Genomic DNA, 25,893 nt, shown 5'->3' with positions numbered 1-25,893 from the left:
TCGTGGATCTCCTCTTGCAGTTCTGAAAGAACGAGCAAGGTTTTGACTTGGAAAATCTTCATAATTTTTTTCTTGCAGGTGGAAGCTTGATAATCAAAGGCAAAATAAATTTTTTGAAGCTAACACTTGTTCGATTGATCAAATTTTCTCCTCTCTCCTAGACGGCTAGGGTTTCAAAGAAATCAATTTTTTTTTTGAGGTCGTCTTCTCTCTTGAAGCAAGATCGAATATTTTTTGGGCAAGTCGTCTTCATTTTCAAGCTTGTATCCCTTAGTCACAAGCAAAGGAGGGCTTCTCCTTGCATCTTGACTGAAAATCCATTGAGCGTTTTGAGAAATTTTGTTTTTTAAGGAGAAATTCAAATCGAATTTTTTGTGGAAGTCGTGAGGTATTTTGGGCATTTTTCTCTTAGCCACAAGCCAAGAAAGGCCTCTCATCTCTTCTTGTGGGAAAAAATCCTCCTTGCTTGGACTTCTTGTAATTGAAGCGAAATTTTCTTGAAGGGAAATGATTTTTTTTAAAGGAATTCTCATTGTAATTTAATCATAAAATTTGTGACTAATTTTCATAATTTTTTTTGCTCTTTGAGGAAGGGGTATCAAGCTTATTGAAGCCAAAATGTTGCAAACCCTTCTCTAAGATCTAAGCCCTCACTCTTGTCTAGGAGGATCTTAAATTTGTACTATAATAAAAGAAGATTTTTTCTTGAGGGAGCTTGGGGTTTCTTCCCCTTGGTATCCCTTTCTCCTCATTTGTTAGGAGAGCCTCTTGGATAGTCTCTAGATTGTTTTTCATTTTGCTAGGTTAGTTATTAGATCTAATCACTGACTTGTTTCGTTTTGCATTTGTTAGATTAATTTTCTAGTTACATTGGCATTTCTAGATCTAGATCTAATTTTATTTTGTAAGTTGTTTCAATAACTTGTCTTGTCTTGATCTAATTCTCTTGTGCTCATTGAATTATTTCATTACCTATTTTAAGTGGTTTTAATTTGCTTTGTTTCATTAAGAGATTTTGGTTTGCTTCATTGATCATTGGCCACATAATGTAATCTCATATTAATATCATAATTTGTACTCAAAGTGCTCATTGCTAATTTGATCATATAAGTGGAATGGTATTTTGCTATTGATATATCTTAAAACATTTCACATTTGAAGCATCTTGTTCAATTGTTGATCTCATTGAAACACTTGTTTTAGATCTCATTCCTAATTTTCACTTTAGATCTAATTTGCATTCTCTAAAATTTACCTTCAAGCATAAGCTTAGTTGATAGAAATTTGGGACAACCTTCCCTAACTATCATTCAATTCACATATATTTGAGTTTGGAGCAAAGGTTAAAATGTTTCACTTCACAGTTAATGAGACCTTAGCCTTCTCTTTTAGCCTTCTTGCAACAGTCTCAGCCCTTGCCAAGTTGGAGGAATTAAGGGGAAGTTCAACCTTATATTAGACATATAATAAAATTAACCAAGAACACTCTTCTTCACACACTCCTCTGTCACTTTGCATTCAATTGGTTATGGTACAATTTTGACTACGAGCTAATCATTTACTTGCAAATTTCCATTCAATATCCTTATACTTGTTTGTCTCAATTTCATGCTCAATGCCCTTTATTGATTTTATCATATTGGAGCATTCCTCTTTGAGTACAAGTTTTCTTCTCTTGCAAGTATTATTTTAAATCATGTTGCTCATATATCTAAATTTTTTATAATCAATTGTTATTTCAGATTTCTAATAATTATTTTTCAACATTGTTATTCTTGTGACTTGAAAGGTCATTTCTTATAATTCTTATTAAGCATATATCTCTTGCAAGTTTACTAAAGGCACGAGTCTCTCATATTTATCTTGTTGGTTGTCTTATTGATCTCATTGAATCTATCTTATTAATATTTACATGCTCATTGACATTCATACTTGCCAATTAATCTCTAAATTTAAGTTATACTTAATGGTGATTGCTTTGCCTAATATCTCCTAGGCCTTGTTAGCCTTAACAAGTTTTCCTTTAGTGTTATCTTTAGGGACTACTCCCCTTAGCTTAGCTAGGAGAGAGTTGGGAATATGTGACAACCCGTTATCTAAGTGTTACGCCTTATAGACCACACCTGGTGGGATTGAGGACTTTTCCCACATTGATCTAAGTGTGCGTCTTAGGCGACAACATTTCGTGGTGCCAATGTCGAGGATAAGTCTTCTTTGACCTCGGGTTTCAACTAACTTTTGTTTTTTCATTTTAGATCTTTAGAATTAGATTCATATTTGAGTGGCCACTCCACTTGTTTAATGTCCTGCAAGAGTTTCTACTGGAAGGAAATCAAGTAGCTTGGTTAGTCTTATCCCTGATCCTTAAAAGATCTTTAGAGTAAGATTTAAAAATCTCTCTTCTCATAGACTTGTTCATCTTGGGTAGGAATCTATCTTTGATATCCATTTGTTTTTTAGGGTCAAGCTCAAGAAGACATCATGGATGACTTGTTTGCCCCCTGTAATTTTGCTGACATTTAGGGCTATCTGAATGCCATTCCGGATAAGAAGAAAGCTTTGATCATTGGATAAGAAGAAAATCCTCTTTGCGGCTTTCATCACTTTTGTTATCTTGTATGGTTATGAAGTTTGGTGTTGCAACATCTCTAGAGAATAGTGGAGAAAGATAGGGAAAATCCAAAAATGTTTTATAAATTATAATATTAAAATTAAAGGCAATACACCATTTCCTATCTTCATAGAAGGCAATAAACCCTTTCCCCCATTGAGGGCATGACTATGACTACATATTGAATGTACAAGAACAAAATAAACAACATGGAAGATAAGAGGCTTCCTAAGGTTGTTTCAAAATCCAATCAAAATCAGTTGCAACTCAAGCATTAATTTATAAAAATGCTAAGCCTTGGCTGAATCATGGAAGATGTTGTTTTGCAAAATAACAATAATATTAAAAATAGTATTACATTCAAAGTTACAGAGAAATTATGGGGTGATGAAAAATTAGAAAATAAGAGGAAATTGAGATACTACAAGAAGGTGATCAATCCTAATTTATAAAATTAAAAATGTCTCTATTTTAACAAACTCTCAAAAACTCCATAGTAAAACAAGATATCGAGCAATTTCAAACACCGTAAATAATTTACCACATCATCTTTACAATATCCATCTTCCTAACTTTATAACTCCACATCATCTTTACAATATCCATCTTCCTAACTTTATAACTCATTAAAACTATAATGATCTAAAAAAATTTCTTTTAAAACTTTTCAAACACTAAATAAACTTCTAACCTATACTAAATAATTCTTTATTTTTTAAAAATTTGATTGATTAATGTTCATCTCAATAAACATTAATAACCATAGATATTATTATTAAATATATTTTTTTTAATTTTTAAAACCAAATCTCACTTAAAATTATAATAATTTCAAGTTATAATGGTAACGAAATACTTATTTTAATAACATTTTTAATTAAATAATTTGTAATTTTATAATATTTATATAAATAAATGTATTTATATTAATGAAATTCGAGAATCTTTGACATGAAAGTGAACCTACATTAAGGTGTATATTAAGAGGGAGTCGCTGAGAGGTTGGTAAAACATTTCAATCTTTTAACATCATTATCTCCGATAGTGACCGTAGATATTGAAATTAAAATTTTAATGTATTTATATTAATGAAATTCGAGCATCTTTGACATGAAGGTGAACCTACATTAAGGTGTATATTAAGAGGAAGTTGCTGAGAGGTTGGTAAAACATTTTAATCTTTTAACATCATTATCTCATTTCAATCTTTTAACGTCATCATCTCTGATAGTGAGTGTAGATATTTCTAAACTCCAACCTCGCACGTGTATTGTATTTAACATTTAAAACTATTTTAGTTTTTTTTGGTGCATGATTAATATTTACCTTTGAACATGGTTTTTTAATGGAGTTGTTTTTAGTGCGATTTTTTGAACTTTCTTGTGTTTCTGGCTGAAAATTTTGAGGTGAAATTTTGATTTTTGTTATGTAAACTGGTTTTTTGACTATATATAGATTCAACACCCTCAAAAACCCCTAGGGCACTTAGATTGTACAGGGGTTACCCATCAAACTTGTGATTTCAATAAATTCCTGCCAACCAGTTTGAATTCAGGGTATAGTGGAGACCAATAATCTCACTTGATAGGCCTATCAATCGGCTCACACAATGACACGTTGATGCTGGTTAGTGATACGTCTCAATTTCTATCTCCTACCATATGCCTTGCCCTATTGTATCTACATGCTACTCTCTTTCCATTTGGCACACGTAACAGCAGGATAGTTTCACATTTCATGATTTCTCGCCACTTGCCAACACATAGTTCCTCTGAAGCTGCATGACATTTCGCTCTTGCCTCTTGTCATTTGACGCGTCAACTTCTTAGGCCGTGCCATCCTCATATAATCTTTTTCCTGGATCTGTGGAAGGTTTTTCCATTTTCAAGTTTTCTTCTTCCCTCTGCACTTCTGCGCGGGGGAGGACAACTGGCTGACCATTTTCTCACCTGAGACGTCTTCGATTTCCATCCATCGAGCTGAAATTCTCCATCTGCAAAGATTCTATTAAGGTTATTCATATTGCATAGTAATTGTCCGGGGTTAAGTCTCAATTTCAAGTATATGATGTTGGTTGGCTTGTGGTTGCGCGGTGCTCAACACTCAGAGGACGCTCGATGTGAAGGTCAGTAATCAACCTCTACTCTCTGTTTTCTCATTTAATGTTCTATCGTATCTATTGTAGAGAATCCTATTACAATGCAGATGCAATATGATTATATTTGAGAATCATCTCATTGCTTGATAGCAGTTCAGGGGCCTTTGCATCTGTCAGAGCTGGTTTTTCTTTCAATATTATTGTTTTCTATTCTCCAAATCTTATCTTTGGGTTTCCCTTTTCCCATTTCTGGTCTCCAATGTTTTGGTCTGAATATTTAAGCTGGTTCTGGGTAACCACTATAAACCTAAAGAACTACTTTATCATAACGAAACCCTGCTTTGATATCCGAGTAAAAATTGGGAAATGGTGGTGTATCTGTGAATTTTGTTGTTGTTGCGTTGTTTGTCCGGATATCTCCTCCTGATGCCATCAAAAATGGCATCCTCTGGTTTTTCCGGTCCCGGTTTTTTAATTTGAACATCTTTCCGACATGCATGCTGGTCACGTCGATTGGATGATATTTCCTCCTTTCTCATTCAATGAGTGCCGCCATATTTTGAAATCTCTCTGTTGTCACTGAATTACATTTCCCATCCTTTCCTTCTTCTTGTCAGTATGGGAATTTTCCGGAGATTTCGTATCATGATTCATATGGGTCCGTAGGCCGCCATTCCTTATATATTTACGGTACCTGCTTTATCGTACCTCTTAGTACTGTTTACCCTTTTCTCCAGTTTGACTATCCGTCTGTTTTCTTTTTATATAGACATCTTTCCATTTATTTCTGTGGGTTCTTTGTCCTTTTCCCAATCTCCTTGGATTTTCTACATTGATTTCCTGGGATTTGGTGTCTATTCCTCATATGGACCCCTTATCCGATTCATCTGTTGTGTCGGCTATGGTACGTGCCACCATGGCTGCGGAGATGTCTTTTGACAAATCAGCTCACAAAGCCGATTGGCAATCCACGATGGCTGATGACATCATTGGCCATTCTCATTCTGGTGTGGACCCAGGAGGTGTCAAAAACAGTATCCCTCCGTGACAAAAGAGACACTCCCGCCCTGTCAAAACATCTCCTCCTCCTGATGCTATCAACCTGGACGGGCCCTTATTATCGGACAGAATTGCTAGTTTACAAAGGAGGGCTCTTGTTGGCCGTTGGTATTTTCCGACGATGGATGATGCTCAACTTCGATCCTGGATTGCTGCAAAATGGTCTCCTCTCCTGGGATATAATCCGACCATTGTTCGTCTCATGAACAATTGGTACAACTTCCATTTTCTTAGGATTCAGGATTTAGAGTCTATCCTGGCCAAACCATGGGTTCGTGATCGGAGTTTTCTTGCATTGCACAGATGGTTTATTGGATTCAATCCTCTTAGATGCACCCCACAAAACAATTATATTTGGTTAAAGTTGCCTGGCCTTCCGATTGAGCTCTGGACTCAGGAATCTATGGCGAAAATTGGAAATGCTATTGGTCGTTTCATCTATGTAGATCCAAAGTGCATTGGGGCCAAGGACAAGCGTGTCGCTTGGATCCTGATTGAAAAGGAATACAAGGGTGGATTCCCGGAACTTATAGATCTATCTTGGGATATGTCTAATATTCAACAGCGTCTGGATTATTGGGGCGTTCCATTTAGATGCTCTGTTTGTCACAAAACAGGACATCTCTTTCCTCAATGCCCTCGCCGTCTTGGTGGAAGATATAAGTTGAAGAGCCATTCTCAAAAGATTCCTGATTCCACAAAGATTGGTGGTGATCAACCGAACTGCAATAATCATTCAAAGTTTTCCTTTGATGTCGATTTCCCTTCAGCACTATTTTCATCGCCTAAGGAAAATTCTCAAGATCGATCTTCATCCAGGCCAATCTCTCGATCTCTGTCTGCGGATCCCATCCATCAATATAGTCCATTCAAGGACCAATGTTCCCTTCCAAGGCTTGCCTCTTTTCAACGACCCCCGGTGGTGTCTGAGATGGCCCCTTCTGTTCGACAGCCGATTTTCACTATTATCCCTTCCCCTTCGGAACCAGATTCGGACCCAGCTATTCCTCCTCTTCCTTCCATTCCCAAGCCCTCTCGGGATTTGCCTTCTTCATCTCACATTCACTATATTTCCTCATCCCCACAATGTCCCCCCACCAACCTTTCTCCTTCCCAGAGGATCCCCACCCCTCCTACTCATCTTCCTCGGGATGATCACAAAGGAAAAGCTCCATGTACATCGATAACCCCTCTAAATTCTCCCGAGTCATCGCCCCGTAATTCTTTTGATTGTGATATCGACCTCCTTCTCCAACGTGAGTCCTTGAAATTACAGCCGCTGACTATCCACAAACCATCCCATTCCCCTTCTCCGGTTATTAGCCCAAACTCTGCTGGGAATATCACTGTCAGGCGTAAAAATAATCGGGGAAGTAGACACTTCAGGGGAAGAAGGAACAGATTGGATGTATCTATTTGGGATTTATCTCTGGTTGATATTCCCATTACTGAAATAGCAGGCGAGGATTTATCTGACCTGAGGCCCCTTAGAGCAAATAGGCCTGGGATGGTTACAAAATGATTGACATCCTTTCGATGAACATCAGGGGTCTTGGGGCAGGCCCAAAATATCTGGCTCTAAAATATCTTTTTTGTCTTCCAGCTCTAAGATGCTTCTCATTCAAGAGACCATGCACGATAGCATACAATCTATTACTTACTTCAGGCGTATGTTTCCAACTTGGCATATAACTGACACAAATGTGATTGGTTTATCAAGGGGTCTGGCAGTAATATGGGATCCAAAATGGATTAAAGCGGTGGCATTCAAATGTTTTGCAGGCATCTTTCTCCTTGCCTATTTTTGAGGCTCTCCGAAGCCTGTCCATATATTGAATATATATGCTCCTTACAAAGATCGTATCCCCTTCTGGGATCAATTTCTTTCTTCAGAATTTCTTGAATTAAACTCCCTCTTGATTGGTGGGGACCTCAATTGTACTCTTAGCACCGATGAAATATGGGGAAATGGAAGGAAAAATGACTCTGTTGGATGCCACATTCGGGATGCCATCATTCAACAAAACTATGTGGATGTTCAGCCTACTAATTTTGGCCCTACCTGGGATAATGGAAGGGTAAATGCGGCATTCCTTGCTAAGAGACTAGACAGATTTCTCTTACATGAATCTTTGATTGATAGATTTGGGATTCCAATGGTTAAGATCATTCCATCATTCATTTCAGATCATAGGCCTATTTCCATACATTGGAAACAATCTGGACATAGACTTGGTTATCCCTTTAAATTCAACCGCACATGGCTTGAAGATGCCCTTTTTAACAAATTCATACAAGATTCTTGGCATTCAATATCTCTGTCGTATCAGGCTGAATCCCGATCTTTCTTGGATAGATTGTCTGCTCTTAGGGAGGGGGTAAAAAGGTGGCAAAAGGAAAAAGCAATTTCCAATAGAGTCACTCTGCGGGACATTTACAAGAAATTGGATATATTATCTACCCACTTTAAAGCTTCCACTATCCCACTGGCTATCCACTCTCAAATTTGGACATTGGAAAAAAAGAAGAAAAATTTTTTATCAGAGGAAGAAGCCACCTGGTGCCTTAAAAGTCGGGCTATATGGCTCAAGGAGGGTGATAAAAATACAAAGTTTTTTCATAGATATGCTAATATGTGTCGGGAAGTTAATTCTATTTGGAGGATTAAGGATGAGGATGGCATTTCTTATTCTTCACAGGACCAGATCTCGGATGTAGCAGTAAAATTTTTCAGACAGGCTTACAGTAGGGACGTCGGATCTGATATTGAGGATATTTTGTGGGGTATAGATCCGTATCCTACTATGTTTGATGCAAATCTGAACAACTCTCTTTTTTCGGCAGTTTCTGAGGAGGAGTTGCTGGCTACTATGAAATCTTTCCAAAAAGATAAGTGTCCTGGCCTGGACGGATGGTCTATTGATTTCTTCATCCATTTCTTTGATTTATTCAAAAGCGATCTCCTTAACATGGTGGAGGAATCCAGGACTCAAGGACATATCTACCGACAATTAACCTCCACATATATAGCATTGATTCCAAAAAAAAGGTGCCTAACTCTTTCATGGACTTTAGGCCTATTTCCTTGTGCAATGTTCTGTATAAGATCATCTCCAAGATTATTGCTGTTAGGCTGAGGAATACTTTATCCATTCACTTATCCCCTGAGCAACATGGATTCCTAAAAGATCGCAACATATTGGAGGCGGTGGCTCTCACACAAGAATGCCTTCATTCCATGCATATAAAAAAGATCGAGGCAACATTATTAAAAATTGACCTTAAAAAAGCATATGATTGTGTCGACTGGGGCTTCTTAAGGTGCCTTCTATATAAGATCGGTCTTGATGGCCAATGTACAAATTGGATTATGGCATGTGTGGTTGACGTAAATTTTGTTGTCCTCGTTAATGGCATTCCCTCTCCTTTTTTCAAGGCAGCTAGGGGCTTGCGGCAAGGATGCTCTTTGTCTCCTCTTCTCTTTATTCTAGTCATGGATTCATTGAGCCTTCATATAAAAGGAGCGATTCAACAAAATAGATGCAAGCCTCTCCCTATTTGCAGAGGTATTTTCATTTCCCACAACTTTTTTGTTGATGACATACTTTTCTCGGCATTGCTTTGTAGGGCGACATGGATTTGCTTACATGAAATTTTGGAACGTTTCAAAAAGCTTCCGGGATGTTTGTAAATGAAGATAAATCATCATTTCATGTTGAGAATATACACGGGGAACTTATTATTTTTCTTTCTCAACTTTTCAAGATTAAAGTTTATCCTATCAATCAAGGATTGAAATACCTTGGTTTTAGCTTGAAATCTGTTGGTTATTCAGCTAATGATTGGTCTTGGTTACCTGAGCGCTTTTACAAGAAAATTTCAGGATGGCAATTCAAATGCCTGTCCATTGGTGGTCGGGTGATATTGACCCAGGCGGTGCTGGTTCAGATTATGGTATATTGGGCACATCTCTTCCTCATTCCATCTTCCATTATCAGCAGGCTCAATAGGATGACTGCCAACTTTATTTGGGGTGGCCTCAAGGACCAGAAAAAATACCATTTAGTAAAACTTGAGATGCTGGCCCGCCCAAAAAAGATGGGGGGATGGGGCATAATGGACTTAAATTTGTTTCGAAAGGCTCTGTTATGTAAATCCATGTGGAAAGTTGTCATGGGGGACTCTATATGGAGTAATACTATTAGATCGAAGTATATGGAGAACAAAGAAATTTCATTTTGGTTCCGAATGGGTTACATTGGATCCCCTCGTGGTTCGGCCATATGGAGGAGTTTCAGGAAGATTCAAAAATTTTTCTTAAAAAATCTGATCTGGAAATTTCAGTTTGGAAAAAACATTATTATTGGTTTGGATGATTTTGCTAGTGGGACTGATAGGATTAAATTCTCCCCACTCCTGATTGGGGCTTTGCACAATAGGGGTATCTTTTATTGGGATAAGGTCATACACAGATGGGAGGGAGCCATTCCAATATGGAAATCTGCTGATGACTTGGGACTTAGAAATACATTGGCTCAACAATGGAATGGGATCATATTAAATATGCGGGATAGAGGCATCTATCGATCTAAGGAAGAGGATTTCTTAATATGGAAGGGGCTTGGCGGCAGAACTAATATATATGTTAAGCACATATACCAGCTTCTTATTCAATCAGGAACTGATCAATGGAATCCCATCTTCCCTGTTTCTTTCTGGAAATCTAGATGTTCCCTCAAGATCATTCTATTTGCTTGGTTGGTTTTTCATAACAAGAACCTTACTTGGGAAAATTTCCAGAAGAGACAGTGGTGTGGGCCGGCCATGTGTCCCCTATGTAGGGAAAATGTTGAAAACAATCTCCATTTGTTCATTCTCTGTCGGCAATCTCAGTCGATTTGGCAGCTTGTGGCAGCACATTTCGGGCTAAACAGAATCTCCTTCCCCTCTATTGCTGAAGCTTTTGGTTGGTGGAGTGACATGAGACCCATTCCATTGCTGGTCATTTGGGCAATTTGGAAGTGGTGGAATGCATGTATTTTTGACTCTAAAATGGAATGCCATCTATCAGTTTTTGATTCTATTTTGCATATGCACAATTCACTATGCATGCCAAAACATTCCCGGATCAGAGATTTGGGGAAGGTTCCAACCATGGATCCATTGGGATTCCCACGTGCCTACTTTGATGGGGCTGCACAACAGGGTATTTGTGCTTGCGGTGTCTTTATCATCCCTACTATTGGGCAACAATATGAAATTTATTGGAATGGTGGGACTGGTACTAACAATAAGGCGGAGGTTATGGCTCTTGCTGGACTTCTTTCCTTATGTGATTTTCTCAATTTGCAAGGGCTGAAAATATATGGAGACTCTAAGATGATCATTGACCACGTTCGATCCAAACATGTCATTAGGAACTATAATTTATCAGGATGGCTGGAAAGGATTGAGACAATATGGAACAGCAGGCCGGACTTCTCCATTGAACATATTGACAGGGGTAAAAACTCAGTTGCGGATGCATTATCGAAAAAAGGTCTCCTTTCTCAGCATGGTATATGGTCGATGTGCATCACAGTGGAAAACATTTCCTACCAGATTCAAGATTTTCTCATGCCGGGTATATAACTCTCCTTTCTCATGACCTCAGATCCGGTATGTACCTTTGACCTTTCTTTTTGCTTATCATCCTGGATGACCTCTGTTATTATCTATATCCTGCATATTGACTATATTGACCTCATATCATATCTATATTCTCTGAACATGATGAACAATCAGTTGTTTTTCCTATTATTCTGCTTTTTGTCCTCCCCAAATTTTGGCCAATATTCTAATAAATAGGTACAACATGTAAATCTCCATCATCTGTATTATGTACTATCATCTCTATATGTTTTTCATAATAGAAAATATAGCTTTTTTCGTGCTGAGGTACAGTAGTTGAAAAGGATAATAAGCTAATAACAAATTAGATTTAATTTTTATAATCATAAATTTTGATACCATGTTGAATTAATCTAATCAATAAAATAAATTTTATTTTAAAAATAATAAAATCTTATAATTTTATTAATATAATAATTTTTAATAGGATGATTTAGAGGTAATTTTAAAATTTTATAAATGAGCAAAGTTAGGATATATTTAAGATTTTTATGATTTTATTTTTTTTGAAATAATTTATAATGTTTTAAGTTTTCTATGATTATTTTTTTGAGATAATTTATAACGTGGATTTATATTTAAATAAATATTAAATTATATAAAATAAATTAGGGAAATTTATTATTTGAGATGGATTTAATAATAATAATGAGGAGGAGGAACAAGTAGTTATAGTGGAGCTAGGCATGAAATTAGTGTATACGACTTTCTTTTTGTGAGACAAAAGATCCATTTGCAAGTATTTGATTACTAAAATTTATAGAGACATATAAATATTATCTTTCTATCTATAATTTTATGATAAATATATGTAAAATATTAAATATATATTATTACTTAATTTAAATTATAATACCATTGTTTGAATATATACTTTATTTTTTATTTTTATTTTTTAATTAAACTTATGACTAGATAAATAAGACATATATACTTTATTTTTTATTTTTATTTTTAAATTAAAATTATGACTAGATAAATAAGACATATTAGACTCACTTAAACTATACAACATATGAGTTATATCATATAACATATATAATACTAAAATATAATTATTTATTTTTAAATTGAAATTATGACTTAATCTATAATTTCCTAATAAGAAAAATAGAATATATTAGACTCACTCAAACTATACCACTTAATGAGTTATCTCATATAATATATATAATACTAAAGGAGTTATATCATATAATATATATAATACTAAATGAGTTATATCATATAATATATATAATACTAAAGTATAATTAATTAGTTATAAATAATTCATCTATAAGATATTATAATTATAATTAGTTTTACTAATGGTGTTATAAGTTTATTATGCTATTAGTTGGAATTAAAATTACGTTAGTAAGATAATAATTAGTCATTTGACCACTCAAAATAAATGTAATTAACAAATAGTAACTAATATATTATATTAAACATTTTAAACACACTTTAAAGTTTGACTTATCAAGTATTAAGGGATCAAATTTCCAAAAAGAGATTAGATCTCTTAATTTATAATTGTTTTATTATTTATTATTAAAGAATTAATATCTATCTTGAATTTAAATAATTGAAAAAATTACATTTTAAAAAATATAGTTTTCTTAATGTGTGTTAGATTCGAAAAATTTAGTCTCTCTTAATGTGTGATAGGTTCAAATTGAAGATAAATCTTTTAGTAATTTTAATTATTTAAAAATCAATGAATTGTAATATATAATATACTATATGAGATATATTACTTGTGAGAATTGAATTTGGACAGTAACAATCCCAACCATTCCTCCCAATCACTCGAGACAAGCCAAGAAACTTACTTAGATACTATTATTAATGACATAATATATTAATTTTTTAAGAGGTCAATTTCAAACCAAAATTTGTTTAAAATTTTCTCTTTATTTCTTTATTACTAGCCTAGATCCATCTTAATTCTCAATCTATCAAGCACCTAGAGGGATCAAATTTCTCATGGTGTAAACCTCTTTTTTGAGTGCAAAACTTGAAGAAAGGTTTGCACCTCAAAAGATTTGATCCCTTTCAGTGCTTGATAGATCCAAAGTTAAGACGTATCTAGGCTGGTTTAATTATTAATAAATAGTAATTATATTATTAACTATTATTTTTATTTTTATTTTTTCAATGTAATTTGACTAAGTCAAAATGTTTAACATAATATAACCTTACGATATCTCTTCCATACCGGGCTAGAGAGTGCTTCTCGACGCAACAAGATGAACAACTCACCACATTTACCAAATATTTTTAAAAGAAGATTTAAAACTAAGTAAAGTAACTTCACACAATCTCTGCAAACATACAGAATCATTAGAGAAAAGTAGTGAAGAAAGAGAAGTTAAACTTCAAATAGAATTAGTGGTAATGATTAATAATACTTTTTCATTCTTTGAAGACAAGATTTGAAAACATATAAACTATAAAATAATATTGTTGGAGAACAAGTTACAAATAATGGAGATTAGATTGCATGAAATGGACAAGCAAAGCCAAGGAAATACAAAACTAACCCAAGATGTTGTTAATCTAGAAAATCTTAGAATGCACATTGACGTTAAAGAGCTAGAAGAAAAGATAAATAACAATTTGACCCTTAGAATTAATTTGATAACTAAAATTGGATATCAAACATATGAAATGTGAAATTTTCACTATTGCAACAACTGGAAAATATCCTTTTAACTGTTAGTATGCGCAGTTTACTTGCAATTATGACAAACAACGAATAAAATCATTATTGCAATTTTCACTAAAAATAAAATGCATTATGGAATAAATATGGAACTAAGAAAATAATGCACACACTCAATAAAAATGACACTGTTATTTTTAGATAAAAGTCCCCGGAAAAACCCAATGTGGGAAAACTGGTCCAGTAGATGAGAGTTTTACTATTATTATTCAACAACAAAATTTGAGTACAATAAACTCGATGCCAAACTAGCAATCCTCTCCTAATAAATCACTGGAAAAATATCTGAAAGAAATTTTCCCTTCTCCACAAGTAATCCAACAATAATCTAGTCAATCGCACTGGCTATCCAGGAACCCCTCCACAGTCCTCTATGCAATTGCTCAGAATTACCTTGAATTTTCCTTTGATTAACTGTTGCTACTCTGGAAGTGATCCTGAGTTGAATCAAATTTCTTCCTTGAGGCTCTATGCAAGCCCCTGCACAACCTTGTAACCACCCAGATTTCTTGCAACATCAGCGGTTAGCCATGTTCCACGAATATCTAATTCAAACAGGAACATGGATTTTGTGGGGAATATATCATATATGGTTGTTGTCCTATTGGCCATTTCAAATCTACCAACAACACCACTCAGATTCAGAAACCTTCTCTCATTGGCCGTTTTGGAGGAAAGCTACAAACATGTAACAAATTTCGTCTAATCCATGCTTTCAGTCATGGATTAGACCCAGTATGGATACAAATCAATATGTTGTAACAATATTGTTAGCCAATGGCTTAGATTAGTAGTCTCCTTTATTTCGAGCCATATATGGGCTTTGTAAATGTATAAATTCTGTCCTAGTTTTTATGATAGGGGGGTTTTAGATTACTGGGTTGGTTTCAACACAAACTGTGCATCAAATTGTACTCGAATGTATCTTTTTAAATTAATACACAGATATATGTTCTATCTATTTCAGTGAGCAAGCTCTTCAAATTTGAAGGGTTTGTGAGTTAGGGAGGGCCCCCTTTTCTCACAACTCCCATAGTTTAGTATTTATGCGTTTTATTTATGTTATGAAACAATAGTTTATTTCTACGGCTAATGCACTCTTTCTCATATATCAACAACACTGGATTAAATGAACTAGTTTCCTACTCATGTGTGGAATTCAGTTAATGAATATTTGATTTCTGATGTTGATTGAATTTCTGAATTTGTTGTAAGTTGATTTCTATATCTTTTCCCAATCATCATCAGCAATCTTAAGAGCTATAGAGGGAAGTTTGATCCACTATATAGCCTTTGCTACTAAGTGATTGATGCAGAAAAGAATAATTGGTTTTGTGTGATTGGCTAGTTAGATTAATCAACACTTACAATGTTGAGCCTGCGTATACTTTGCATGCATCTCACAAGCTTACCTGCCTGGGTTGATGATTTATGTTAATCAAATTATAAGGCTATAATTTGACTCAACATAGCCTTTGGAAAAGATTGGAAGAGTTAAAACTTCCTCTGAAGTTGAGAGTTGCAATGATAAGGTTATAAGAGAATGTTGTTGTAAAGTTTAGAAATACTAAGGATTGGTCAAAACATATATATTGTAATAATGGAATTAAGCAAGTTTGTTCCTTATCCCCTACCCTTTTGGCATATACATGAACAAGTTAGAGTGTTTCTTCGAAGAATCAGGGTGTGTTAGCATGGCTACAAGTAGAATAGTCATAGTCCTTCTTTTTTTATGCTAATGATATTGTTCTTATTGCAATATGTCCCTATGCTCTTGACAAACAATTATGAATTCTCATGGATGTATGCTCTAGTACATGCGTGACTATCAACATTAACGAGATGAAAGTTATGATCTAATCAAATCCAAAATGATCACTTACAATAATTTTGTGTATGACAACAATAGCTTTGAGGAAGTGACTTCATACTAGTATCATGAAGTCAATCTACACATAAGCTTAAATGGAACTATAACATTGAGGAAAAGATAAATGGAGGTTGGAACACATATTTTGGCCTTGAAAACAGTTGTGAATTAGATGACCTTTGGCTATGGGCTAAAAAGAAACTCATTACGATTCTCATCACTTTGGTTATCTCATATGATTGTGAAGTCTGGAGTGACAACATATCTAGAGAATTGTGGGGAAAGATTGAGCAAATATAGAAGTGTTTTATAACTTATTATCTTAAAACTAAAGGAAATATTGCATAACCTTTGTAAGAGTATTCTATTACTCACAAACTCCAAACAAATTTAGATCCAAAACTAGATCTTAAAAAACTTTAAAATAGATCTCAAAAAGACGAGATGGGAGCTCGTAGTATAGCTCTGATACCATGAAAGAGTATTCTATTGCTCATAATCTGAAGTATAAGTACATAGAAGACTTCCATTATATAGAATTAGAGGAGCCCAATGTTAGTTAAGGACAATTATGACAACTAGACAGATGCAAGTCCCCGTGTGAGCTTACAACTCACCATAGTTAGCTCATAGGTAAATGAGGCATTGGAAAATCCAACTCTAACATACTTTCCTCCTCATAGAAGCATGGTTATGATTACGTACCTATGTACAAGAACAAAATAAACATGGAAGACAAGAAGCTTCGTCAATTGCCTCAAACTCCAGCCAAAACCACATGCAAGCAAGCAATGTTGGCACAACGATGACAAGTCTTGCCTAAATTGTTGGGGATTTAATGAACATGTCACTCTCCAAAATATTGATTTATTTAAAATTTTATTCATCTAAAGTTAAGGAGAAATCATGGTGTCACAAAAAATTAGAAGAAAAGAGAAAATTAAAATACTATAAAAATATTATTAACCTTAGTATAAAAGATAAAACATATCTCTATATTTTAATTATAGGAAAAAAGAAAATCAACAAAAATATGCTTATGATAATATAAATACAACTAAAAATATATATATGTTTTTAAAAGTATTCATTTTTTTTATTATTTAAAATCAAATATTTAATTTACAATTAAACATAGATAAATGCAATAACTATGGTTATTTTATCCAATAATGTTTTTATATAAAGATTATTTATATTTTTTTTATAATTTCCCTACTATCAATTTTTTACTTTAAATTAAATTTTATTTATAAATTTATTTAAAATAATAATTTAAAATATAATTTATTGAGTGTAGAATAGTCCGTGAATGCTTGCATTGTGAAGTCCTTTCCACCAAAATACAAACACTCCTAATCTTTAACTAGAAATTATAAAAATTTACTCATATCATACTACAAATCCTACCTTATTTTTAATCCCTTACCACCAAAATACAAACTTTAAATATAATTTAATTATTTCAATTATATTTATTCATTTTCATTATACTTTAATTTTTTACATTAATATAAATATTTTCTAAATTCTTCTGAAACTAACTGTCACAATCATTTACCGTCATTAGTCCTAGGCCATCAAATGTGTAGGCCAACAAATTTGCAATCACAACTAACTAATCTATTGAAAGCACTCTTCCAAATGTACTTGATGACCCCATTCACTTTTTCCTGCAATTTGTCTTCAGTTTGTGACAGTTCAATCTTCTGGTAACAATATGATGGGACAGACACTCAAGCACTGATTAAATAGAGAATGGATATTTATTGTATGCTGGTTTAATGGTTCAAATGGAATTTTGTTTAGAAAAATAATTACAATTCCAACTTTATTAACCATATATATAATTATTTATCGTTGAGTTGAAGTATTATTCAACTTTATTAAACATAAAACTTTATACAGTGTGTTTGATTGATTGAATTTAACATCCTTGAGAACATAATAATGGACATATAGGAATCAGAACAACCAAGGAATTATTTAAAAAAGTTGTCCCCTCACTGTTAAAAAAGTGTTGATTACTGTAACTTGGCTTTAAACCATTCCATTGTACTTTTCTTCCAATTCCATTGTTTAATCATTTTTCTTGAACTTTTCTTCTTAGTGGAAATCAAGGAAGTTTGTGGATGTGTTTCCAAAAATTTCTTCCATGATAATTAGGCTGCTATGTCAATAATGAGAATGATGACTGTTTAGTTAGCTTTTCCAATGCTTTAGTTCTTGCATCATAAATTTCAGTATAGATTTTTGAATATCTAGAATGCCACTTAGGTATTTGTGTTGTTTTAGGACTGTATACAGTCAAAATCTTCAACTAAACACTGTTATGAATATCTAATAATCTGGGCCTCAGTTTGAGAGTCAGTGGAGGACAGAAGTGTCTCTTTCTAGTAGATAATTTTGGTTAGGCAAAGAAAAGTTGTTCAGTAGAATTTATTGCTATTGATTTGGAAAAAAAAATCATCAACAATAGTAAAGTTGATTGAAATTTGAAGGCAAAAGATGTTGCTGATGAATTATTTTCACATCTCATGAAAAGGTCCAGAAATTTAAAAGAGAAATGAAAATATCAGTTGCTTTGAAGTAGAGCAAAATCACACAGGCCTGAAATCTGCAACTCCAGAAGGTGTTACAGCAATGGAAAAATCCTTGAAGAGTGAGAATTCAGATTCGAAATCTGCAACTGCAGATGTTGTTACAGGAATGGAAAAATCCGTAGAGTGAGAATTCAAATTTGCCCAATTGCATGAGTTTCCCACAGTGAAAACTCATAAGTCTAGAGAGTCATAAATGGGATTTTCACCTATCTGGTACCTTTGAAATGATTGCATTTGTTCTTTTCCAGTGGGAAGAATAGCGAGGAAAGCCCAAGAAGCCATTATTGGAAATTATATATTTACCCAATTTTACTTTATGTAAATTCTATGGTAGTTTGTAGTGGTAGTACTGTTCACCACTCAAACCTACATTTGATAATTGCTCTAATGTCAGCTACTACATTATCAAAGTGGGCTTTGAACATTCCAAGAGTTTCAGAATTTACGATCATCATTATGTAGTCTAAACCCTGTCGGGATAATGTAAAAATGATTTTAGTAGGATGAAAATTATGTAACATTACCTAGGTAGGTTAAGGTTTTGCTCGAGAGTTTTCACTCTTGGGAGTTTTTTTTTCTAGCTAATTATTTGTGTTTCTTAACGCTAAATAATTAGTTGAGTTTTTCTCCCACATATCTCCAAAGTTGGAGTGAGGCTTGATGGTAAAGTCCTAAGTGAGTTATCATCGCAATCCTGTTTTGCTGAATTTGGTTGTGTCTGGGGGTCCGTTTTTTATTCTCAATTTTTTTGAGTTGAATGAGATTTTTATATAATATTTGATATAAATGTAATAAGTGTTTTCTATAGAAGTTGTAAGGGGCCAGTAATCAAAATTAGACCTCTACACCTTAAACTTTATATTTAAATAGACTTTGAGGGTGGAAAAAATATCTTTATCCCTCAAAAACCATTTTATTTTTTTAGTTTTGGCGAAAATGACAAATAATCAGCCAAAAATCACCGAGAAAATAAAATGAGAGAAAAATAAAAATTCTCTCCAAGTGAAAATGATAAAAAAATGATATGGAAATTTCCAAATATTAAAGGCAAGTCAAAAATTTGTGGGAATTCCATTTACCAAGAAGAAATGGCCCAAGGAAAAAATAGATAGTATAAGATAATTAAGATAATTATATTTATGTCCAACTAATGACCACAAAAGAGGTCAAAGGGACTGTGGAGTACAATGATGTCCATACAAAGTGGAGATCCAAATGGTCTCCAAAAAAAAGCTACAATGTGTGAAGTAAATTAACATCTGGCCCTAGCGGAGAAGATCCATGAGCTAATAAGTCTGAGGATCAGACCCATCTCTTCTAACATTTGACGCTGAATGAAGAGCACTTGAGAAACTCAACAAAGTCTGCTGGCCCGATGAAGATTCAGTGGAAAGTGCAGATTGTCCACTAGATTGTCGCCTGGGGGGGTTCACGCGTTGTTGAGGTCTGGAGGACCTAGTCCATCTCCCAGGAATGGATTTGAGACAAATCTACTGCTAAGATCTCGTGTGGCAGGGTGAGGTCCCACAGATCCTCACTGATCTAGAGTCTACATACATATTGGTATCAATCGGTCTCTTGGTGACCCTGTCTAAAGGTAGTACCCTAAAAAATGTCGTGATCCTTTGTGTGGGGTCTGGTGTGATGGGAGGCTGAAGAATATGCACTCGGAACCTGAGAGCCTCTTGCATATATAGGGCCAAACATTTAGGATCGGGATACATAAAAAAGTCGGTGAGGGTCCGAGAATCTATAACCAAGCAATGAAACCTTCCTCTGATCTCGTAGTAGATAGGGCATCTAAGAATGAAGTGCACCTCGGTCTCCAGTTCCTGTAAATGACATAACTAACAGATTATGTCTGGTTTATCCACCTAGTGGTTCGTCTCTACCTGAAGTCTATGAGAAACTACTCTAAATCGGCCTAGAGGAATGTGAAGTGCATGCATCCAGTGGTGAAACATATAATAGGGTCGAACAATGAGCCTCTCTCTCAACTCCAAGAAATGCTCAACGTAAAAGGCCATATTTGGGCGCAACCCTCTCGGAGGATTGACCCAGGTGACCTGGATGAATTGCCTATAGATGTCCTCCTTGATGATCTTATTTAACTCTTTTCTAGTAAGTAAAAGGTGACCAGGAGCATCTAAGGATATCAGAAAGGAGGGAGATGATCCAATTGAATTCCCACTAACTCTAAGAGATCTAAAACTCTTGTAAACCAACATCTGGCTCTCTCTAAGGGAGTAGAATGGAAAATAGTCTCAAAAGAGCAATATGCCAAGTAAGGATATCGATCCCTATTCTTTATCGAGTCTGTAATGTTGAAAAGTGTGCAACAAGAAATGCTTGTTGAGAATGCAACAAGATGATGGAGCTTAGTGAAAAGAGTCGCCTTCATTAAGTGGGCCTGCAGGCTATTTTTGGCGCAAGTCTATTTTAGACTATGTCTATTTTTAGACATATGGATCATGTCTATGGATTGCAGGTTGCTGTTTATGGATGATTGGTCAAGTTGGGAAAAATAGATGGACTTGTATTTTTGATCAAAGTGTGAGTGATCATAGTGTGAGTGATCAAAGTCTATTTTTAGACTGGCTGTCAAAAATAGAAAAGTCAAATATTATTATCTCATAATAATATTTGGACTATAAACTTGATCTTATTCTCTTGGAGCACTTCAGGATGAGCTACGGATGTGGTACATGCAGATCCCAGAGGGAAATACGTGGTTACCTATGGGATGACTAATATTTGCATGCAGGACTTCAGTTAGAACTCAAGTGAGTTGAGTTTAGTGGACTGGAGGTGCAGTTGATGGAGTTTTGTTCAGTTTAGCTTTGTTAAACTGGTTGTATTTAGTCTAACTGATCAATAGACTAGAGATGAGTTGGGTGAATTAGTTATTAATTAATTCACAAGTTATTAACTCATAATACAACTATAGAATACATCAGTTAACTCAGTTGCATGTCAGTGCATGTTCAGTTCAACAGGGACAGGTGGTAGAGAATCAGATTGCTATCAGTTGTGACTATAGTTGTGCACCAGATCTTGCACAATCAAGGGATTGAGTATGCCAATGAGTTCTCTCACGTATTTGCCCAGTATTGTAGCCTTTGCTCACGTCCAAAAAAGTGTGAGTGATTATTTTGAGGTGAAATACGAGTTTGGGAAGCCATTCTCATCAGTTCTTGAGCAGGTATTGAGCTGGAGAGGCAGGTAAGCAGTGGAATAGATTTGGAGATCAGATCTGAGCTGTATTGTGTGTAACAGGTGGAGCTGGTACTGGATTGCTTGTGATAAGAATTGTACTTTGTAATGTTACATGATTCAATCAATATAATATATAGATAGTGTGGGGTTTTTAGCGAGATGCTTTCCTCGGGATACATACTGTGTTAATGAGTTTGATTGATGCTTCTATGTACGCCTGTGAATGTTTCTGCTTCTGTAAATTGATGATCAACGTAGAGGAGATTATGTATTATACATGTTTCGCTTATAATTGTATGATCATGATAATCTCTGTGAATATGTGTCATATTATTCAAAATTTCTACATGTAAATCCCTGGACACGATGCAAGAATGAAACCAATCTGAAGACCACCTCAAGGCAAAAGCGTTAAGCTCCACTTTGTAAGGATAATGTGTTGAGGTACTATCAGTTTGCATATAACGATGAACCGAAGAAGAAGAATCTGGACTCTCTCAGTTGAAGCCCAATCTGACTCAACTAAAGATGGCCCCCAAATCTCTGAGCCATATAGAACAATGGGATGGATCAAGGTGTCCATGAGGCTCATCTTAGACGAGATGTCCTGGAAGTGATGTCGAAAGCATTGTCTCTTGAGAAAGGCTAAGGATCCATATATGTTGTTGATTTGAGGCTGAAGCATTGGTCGCAAACTGAAGCAGGGACCTAAGAATTACACCCCCAAGTAAGTATGCGTGTTGATGATCTCAATCTCCTCCCCTCTGAATAGGAAGTGAAGGTTTTGGGTTTTCTTCACCCCATTGAAGATCATAACCTTGGTTTTACCTAGGTTGACCATCAACTCTCGATGATCACAAAGTAGAGCTAAGGCATCCAACTGCCTTTGTAATCCTTATGGGGATGAGGAGAGGAGGACCACGTCATCAGTAAAGAGTAGAATAGATATCAGAACCTGGTGAAGAAGGAAACCATCAGTGTCCTGGATATGCTCGTGTAGAAATGCCTCCAACTCATCAATATAGATTCGAAACGGGGTAGGGGACAATGGAAAACCATGTTTAACCCCAATAATGCTTCAGATGAAATCACACATCCCATGAGATGCGTGAATATGACTAAGAACATACTCATATAGGCACATAATAATGGTCAATAAGGCTGCAGATATGACAATATCTCCGAGTCTGTGGAGCAGGGCCTCCCTCGGAATATAGTCAAAAGCTTTTTGAAAATCTATGAAACAACAATAGACTTTCGAAGAGGAGTGTCATTCCTCCTCATTCACGACGCAAAGGGTGAAGATGTGGTCAATGGTCTGATGAGCCGATTGAAAATCTTCTTGTCCCCTAACTCTGAGTTTCCTTTGGTCAAGGTCACTAGAGAGCTTAGCTAGGAGAGAGCTTAAATGGAGAGAAATGGGAATATGTGACAAACCCTTCTCTAAGCATTGCACTTTAAAGATCACACTTGGTGGGATTGTGGACTTTTCCAACATTGATCTAGTTGTGTATCTTAGGCGACAACATTTCCTTGTGTCATTGTCGACGATAGGTCTTCTTTGATCTGGGGTTTCAACTAAATTTCACTTTTTCATTTTAGATCTTTAGAATTAGATTCATGTTTGAGTGGAGACTCCACTTGTTTAATTTTCTGCAAGAGTTTCTACTAGAAGGAAATCAAGTAGCTTGGTTGGTCTTATTCCTGATCCTGAAAAGGTCTTTAGAGTATGATTAAACAAGCTCTCTTCTCATAGACTTCTTTCTCATCTTGGACAAGTTATCTCTGATATCCATTTGTTTTTTTAGGGTCAAGTTCAAGGAGACATCATGGATGACTTGTTTGCCCCCTATAATTTTGCTAACATTTAAGGATATCTGAATGCCATTCCGGATAAGAATAAACCTTTGGCCATTGGATAAGAAGAAACCCTTCTTTGAGGCTTTTATCACTTTTGTTATCTTGTATGGTTATGAAGTTTGGACTTGCAACATATCTAGAGAATAGTGGAGAAAGATAGGGAAAATCCAAAAACGTTTTATAAATTATAATATTAAAATTAAAGGCAATACACCCTTTCCCCATTGAGGGCATGACTATGACTAGGTATTGAATGTACAAGAACAAAATAAAACGCATGGAAGATAAGAGGCTTCCTAAGGTTGTTTCAAAATCCAATCAAAACAAGTTGCAACTCAAGCATGAATTTATAAAATGCTAAGAGGTTGTTTTGTAAAATAACAATAATATTAAAAATTGTATTACATTTAAAGTTACTAAAAAATCCTGGTGTAATGAAAAATTAGAAAATAAGAGGAAATTGAGATACTACAAAGAGGTGATCAATCCTAATTTAGAAAATTAAAAATATATCTATTTTAACAAACTCTCAAGAACTCCATAATAAAAGGAGATATCAGACAATTTCAAACACAATGGGTCGGAAGAATTTGCCACATCATATTTACAATATCTATCTACCTAATTTATTAACTCATTAAAACTAAAATTAAATAATAAATTTTAATTTAAGAAACTAAATTTAATTTAAAATTATAATAATTTAAGTTATAATGGTAACAAAATACTTATTTTAATAACATTTTTCATTTTAGTTTTTAACTAAATAATTTGTAATTTTGTAACATTTGTATAAACTATTTATGAAAAAATATATAATAATTGGAAAAAAATAAATTTAAATGCATATATATTAATGAAATCTGAGTATCTTCAACATGAAAGTGAACCTACATTAACGTGTATATTAAAATATTGTAAAGTTATAAGAGGGAGTTGTTAAGATGTTGATAAAACATTTATTTCTGACTATATATATTTGTAAACAGAGTTGTTTTTAGTGTAATTTTTTGGATTTTCTGGTGCTAAAATCTAGCAGAAAATTTTGAGATAAAATCTTCATTTGTGTTATTTAAATTGGTTTTTTGACTATATATATGGATTCAGCACCCTGAAAAATTTGGCGGGAAATTTTGAAGTAAAATCTTCATTTGTGTTATTTAAATTGGTTTTTGGACTATATATATGGAGATAAAATCTTCATTTGTGTTATTTAAATTGGTTTTTTGATTGTATATATGAATTCAGCACCCTGAAAAACCCTAGAGCACTTCTATTGTGTAGGGGTTACCCATTAAGCATGTGATTTTAATAAATTCATGTCGAATTTTGGAGAAATTAGACCAGAAAACCCACTGGAAAAACTTCCAAAGAGTTTCACTAAAGACAACTCGTTTCTAAACTCGGTATTAACTTTGTCTCTTGGAAATCCCAACCTTACACGTGTATTGTATTTAACATTTAAAACTTTTTATTTATTTATTAGTCTCACTAAAAACAACTCGGGTATTAACTTTGTCTCTCGATTAACATTTAAAACTTTTTATTTATTTATTAGTGTCAAAAGACAACTCGTTTCTAAACTCAGTATTAACTTTGTCCCTCAGAAGTCCCAACCTCAGACGTGTATTGTATTTAACATTTAAAACTTTTTATTTATTATTATATATTCAATTTTGTCTTTGACCTGGTATTAATTTGTTTGGACCAAAAAATTATGGCACTTTTCCATAGTTTAATATTAGAAAATCAATTTTTGTTATTTTTTTGTTATTATTTAAATTTATTTATTTGTAAGATGATTGATTGAGACCTTATTATAGAAACTTCTATTTCTATTAGTTACTAATTTTTTGTTTAATTTTATTTCCTTTTTATTTAACTTTTTTTTTCATGAATTATATTTTTTTCTATTATTATTATATTACAAACCTATTTTAATATTTATATATGAAATTTTTGTTTTTGTTGTTTTTTTATTTAATTAAACTATATTTAAGTTATGCTAAAAGTAGTAGATTTTTTTTTTTTTTATATAAAAGATTAATATTTACCTAACATAGTTTCTTAATTAATATATCGGATTTTATATTTCCTATGAACATATATATTTGTTAACAAATATGAAATTTTGTTTATGTGAGATAAGGATAATAGAGTAATAACAAATTAGATTTAATTTTTATAATCATAAAT

At 34.1% G+C, this 25,893-nt stretch overlaps 1 protein-coding gene across 1 annotated transcript; it reads left to right on the top strand.

Annotated features, from left to right (window-relative positions):
* Positions 1 to 10,922: 10,922 nt before the first annotated feature.
* On the top strand, positions 10,923 to 11,399 carry LOC149198727 (uncharacterized). The gene has a single exon (XM_089400344.1). The coding sequence runs from the start codon at positions 10,923 to 10,925 to the stop codon at positions 11,397 to 11,399; it is 477 nt and encodes a 158-aa protein (XP_089256470.1).
* The last annotated feature ends 14,494 nt before the right edge of the window (positions 11,400 to 25,893 follow it).

Source organism: Pinus tabuliformis, chromosome 2_1 (assembly GCF_031772625.1).
Source record: "Pinus tabuliformis cultivar Carrire ecotype Pingquan chromosome 2_1, CPIR1, whole genome shotgun sequence".
NCBI lineage: Eukaryota > Viridiplantae > Streptophyta > Pinopsida > Pinales > Pinaceae > Pinus > Pinus tabuliformis.
Note: the sequence above shows the minus strand (reverse complement) of the source record. Positions and strands in the feature narration are given on the sequence as shown.

Bases quoted from the DNA above. Each gene is read 5' to 3' on its own strand.
- LOC149198727 (XM_089400344.1), top strand. From the start codon at position 10,923: ATGGATCCATTGGGATTCCCACGTGCCTACTTTGATGGGGCTGCACAA.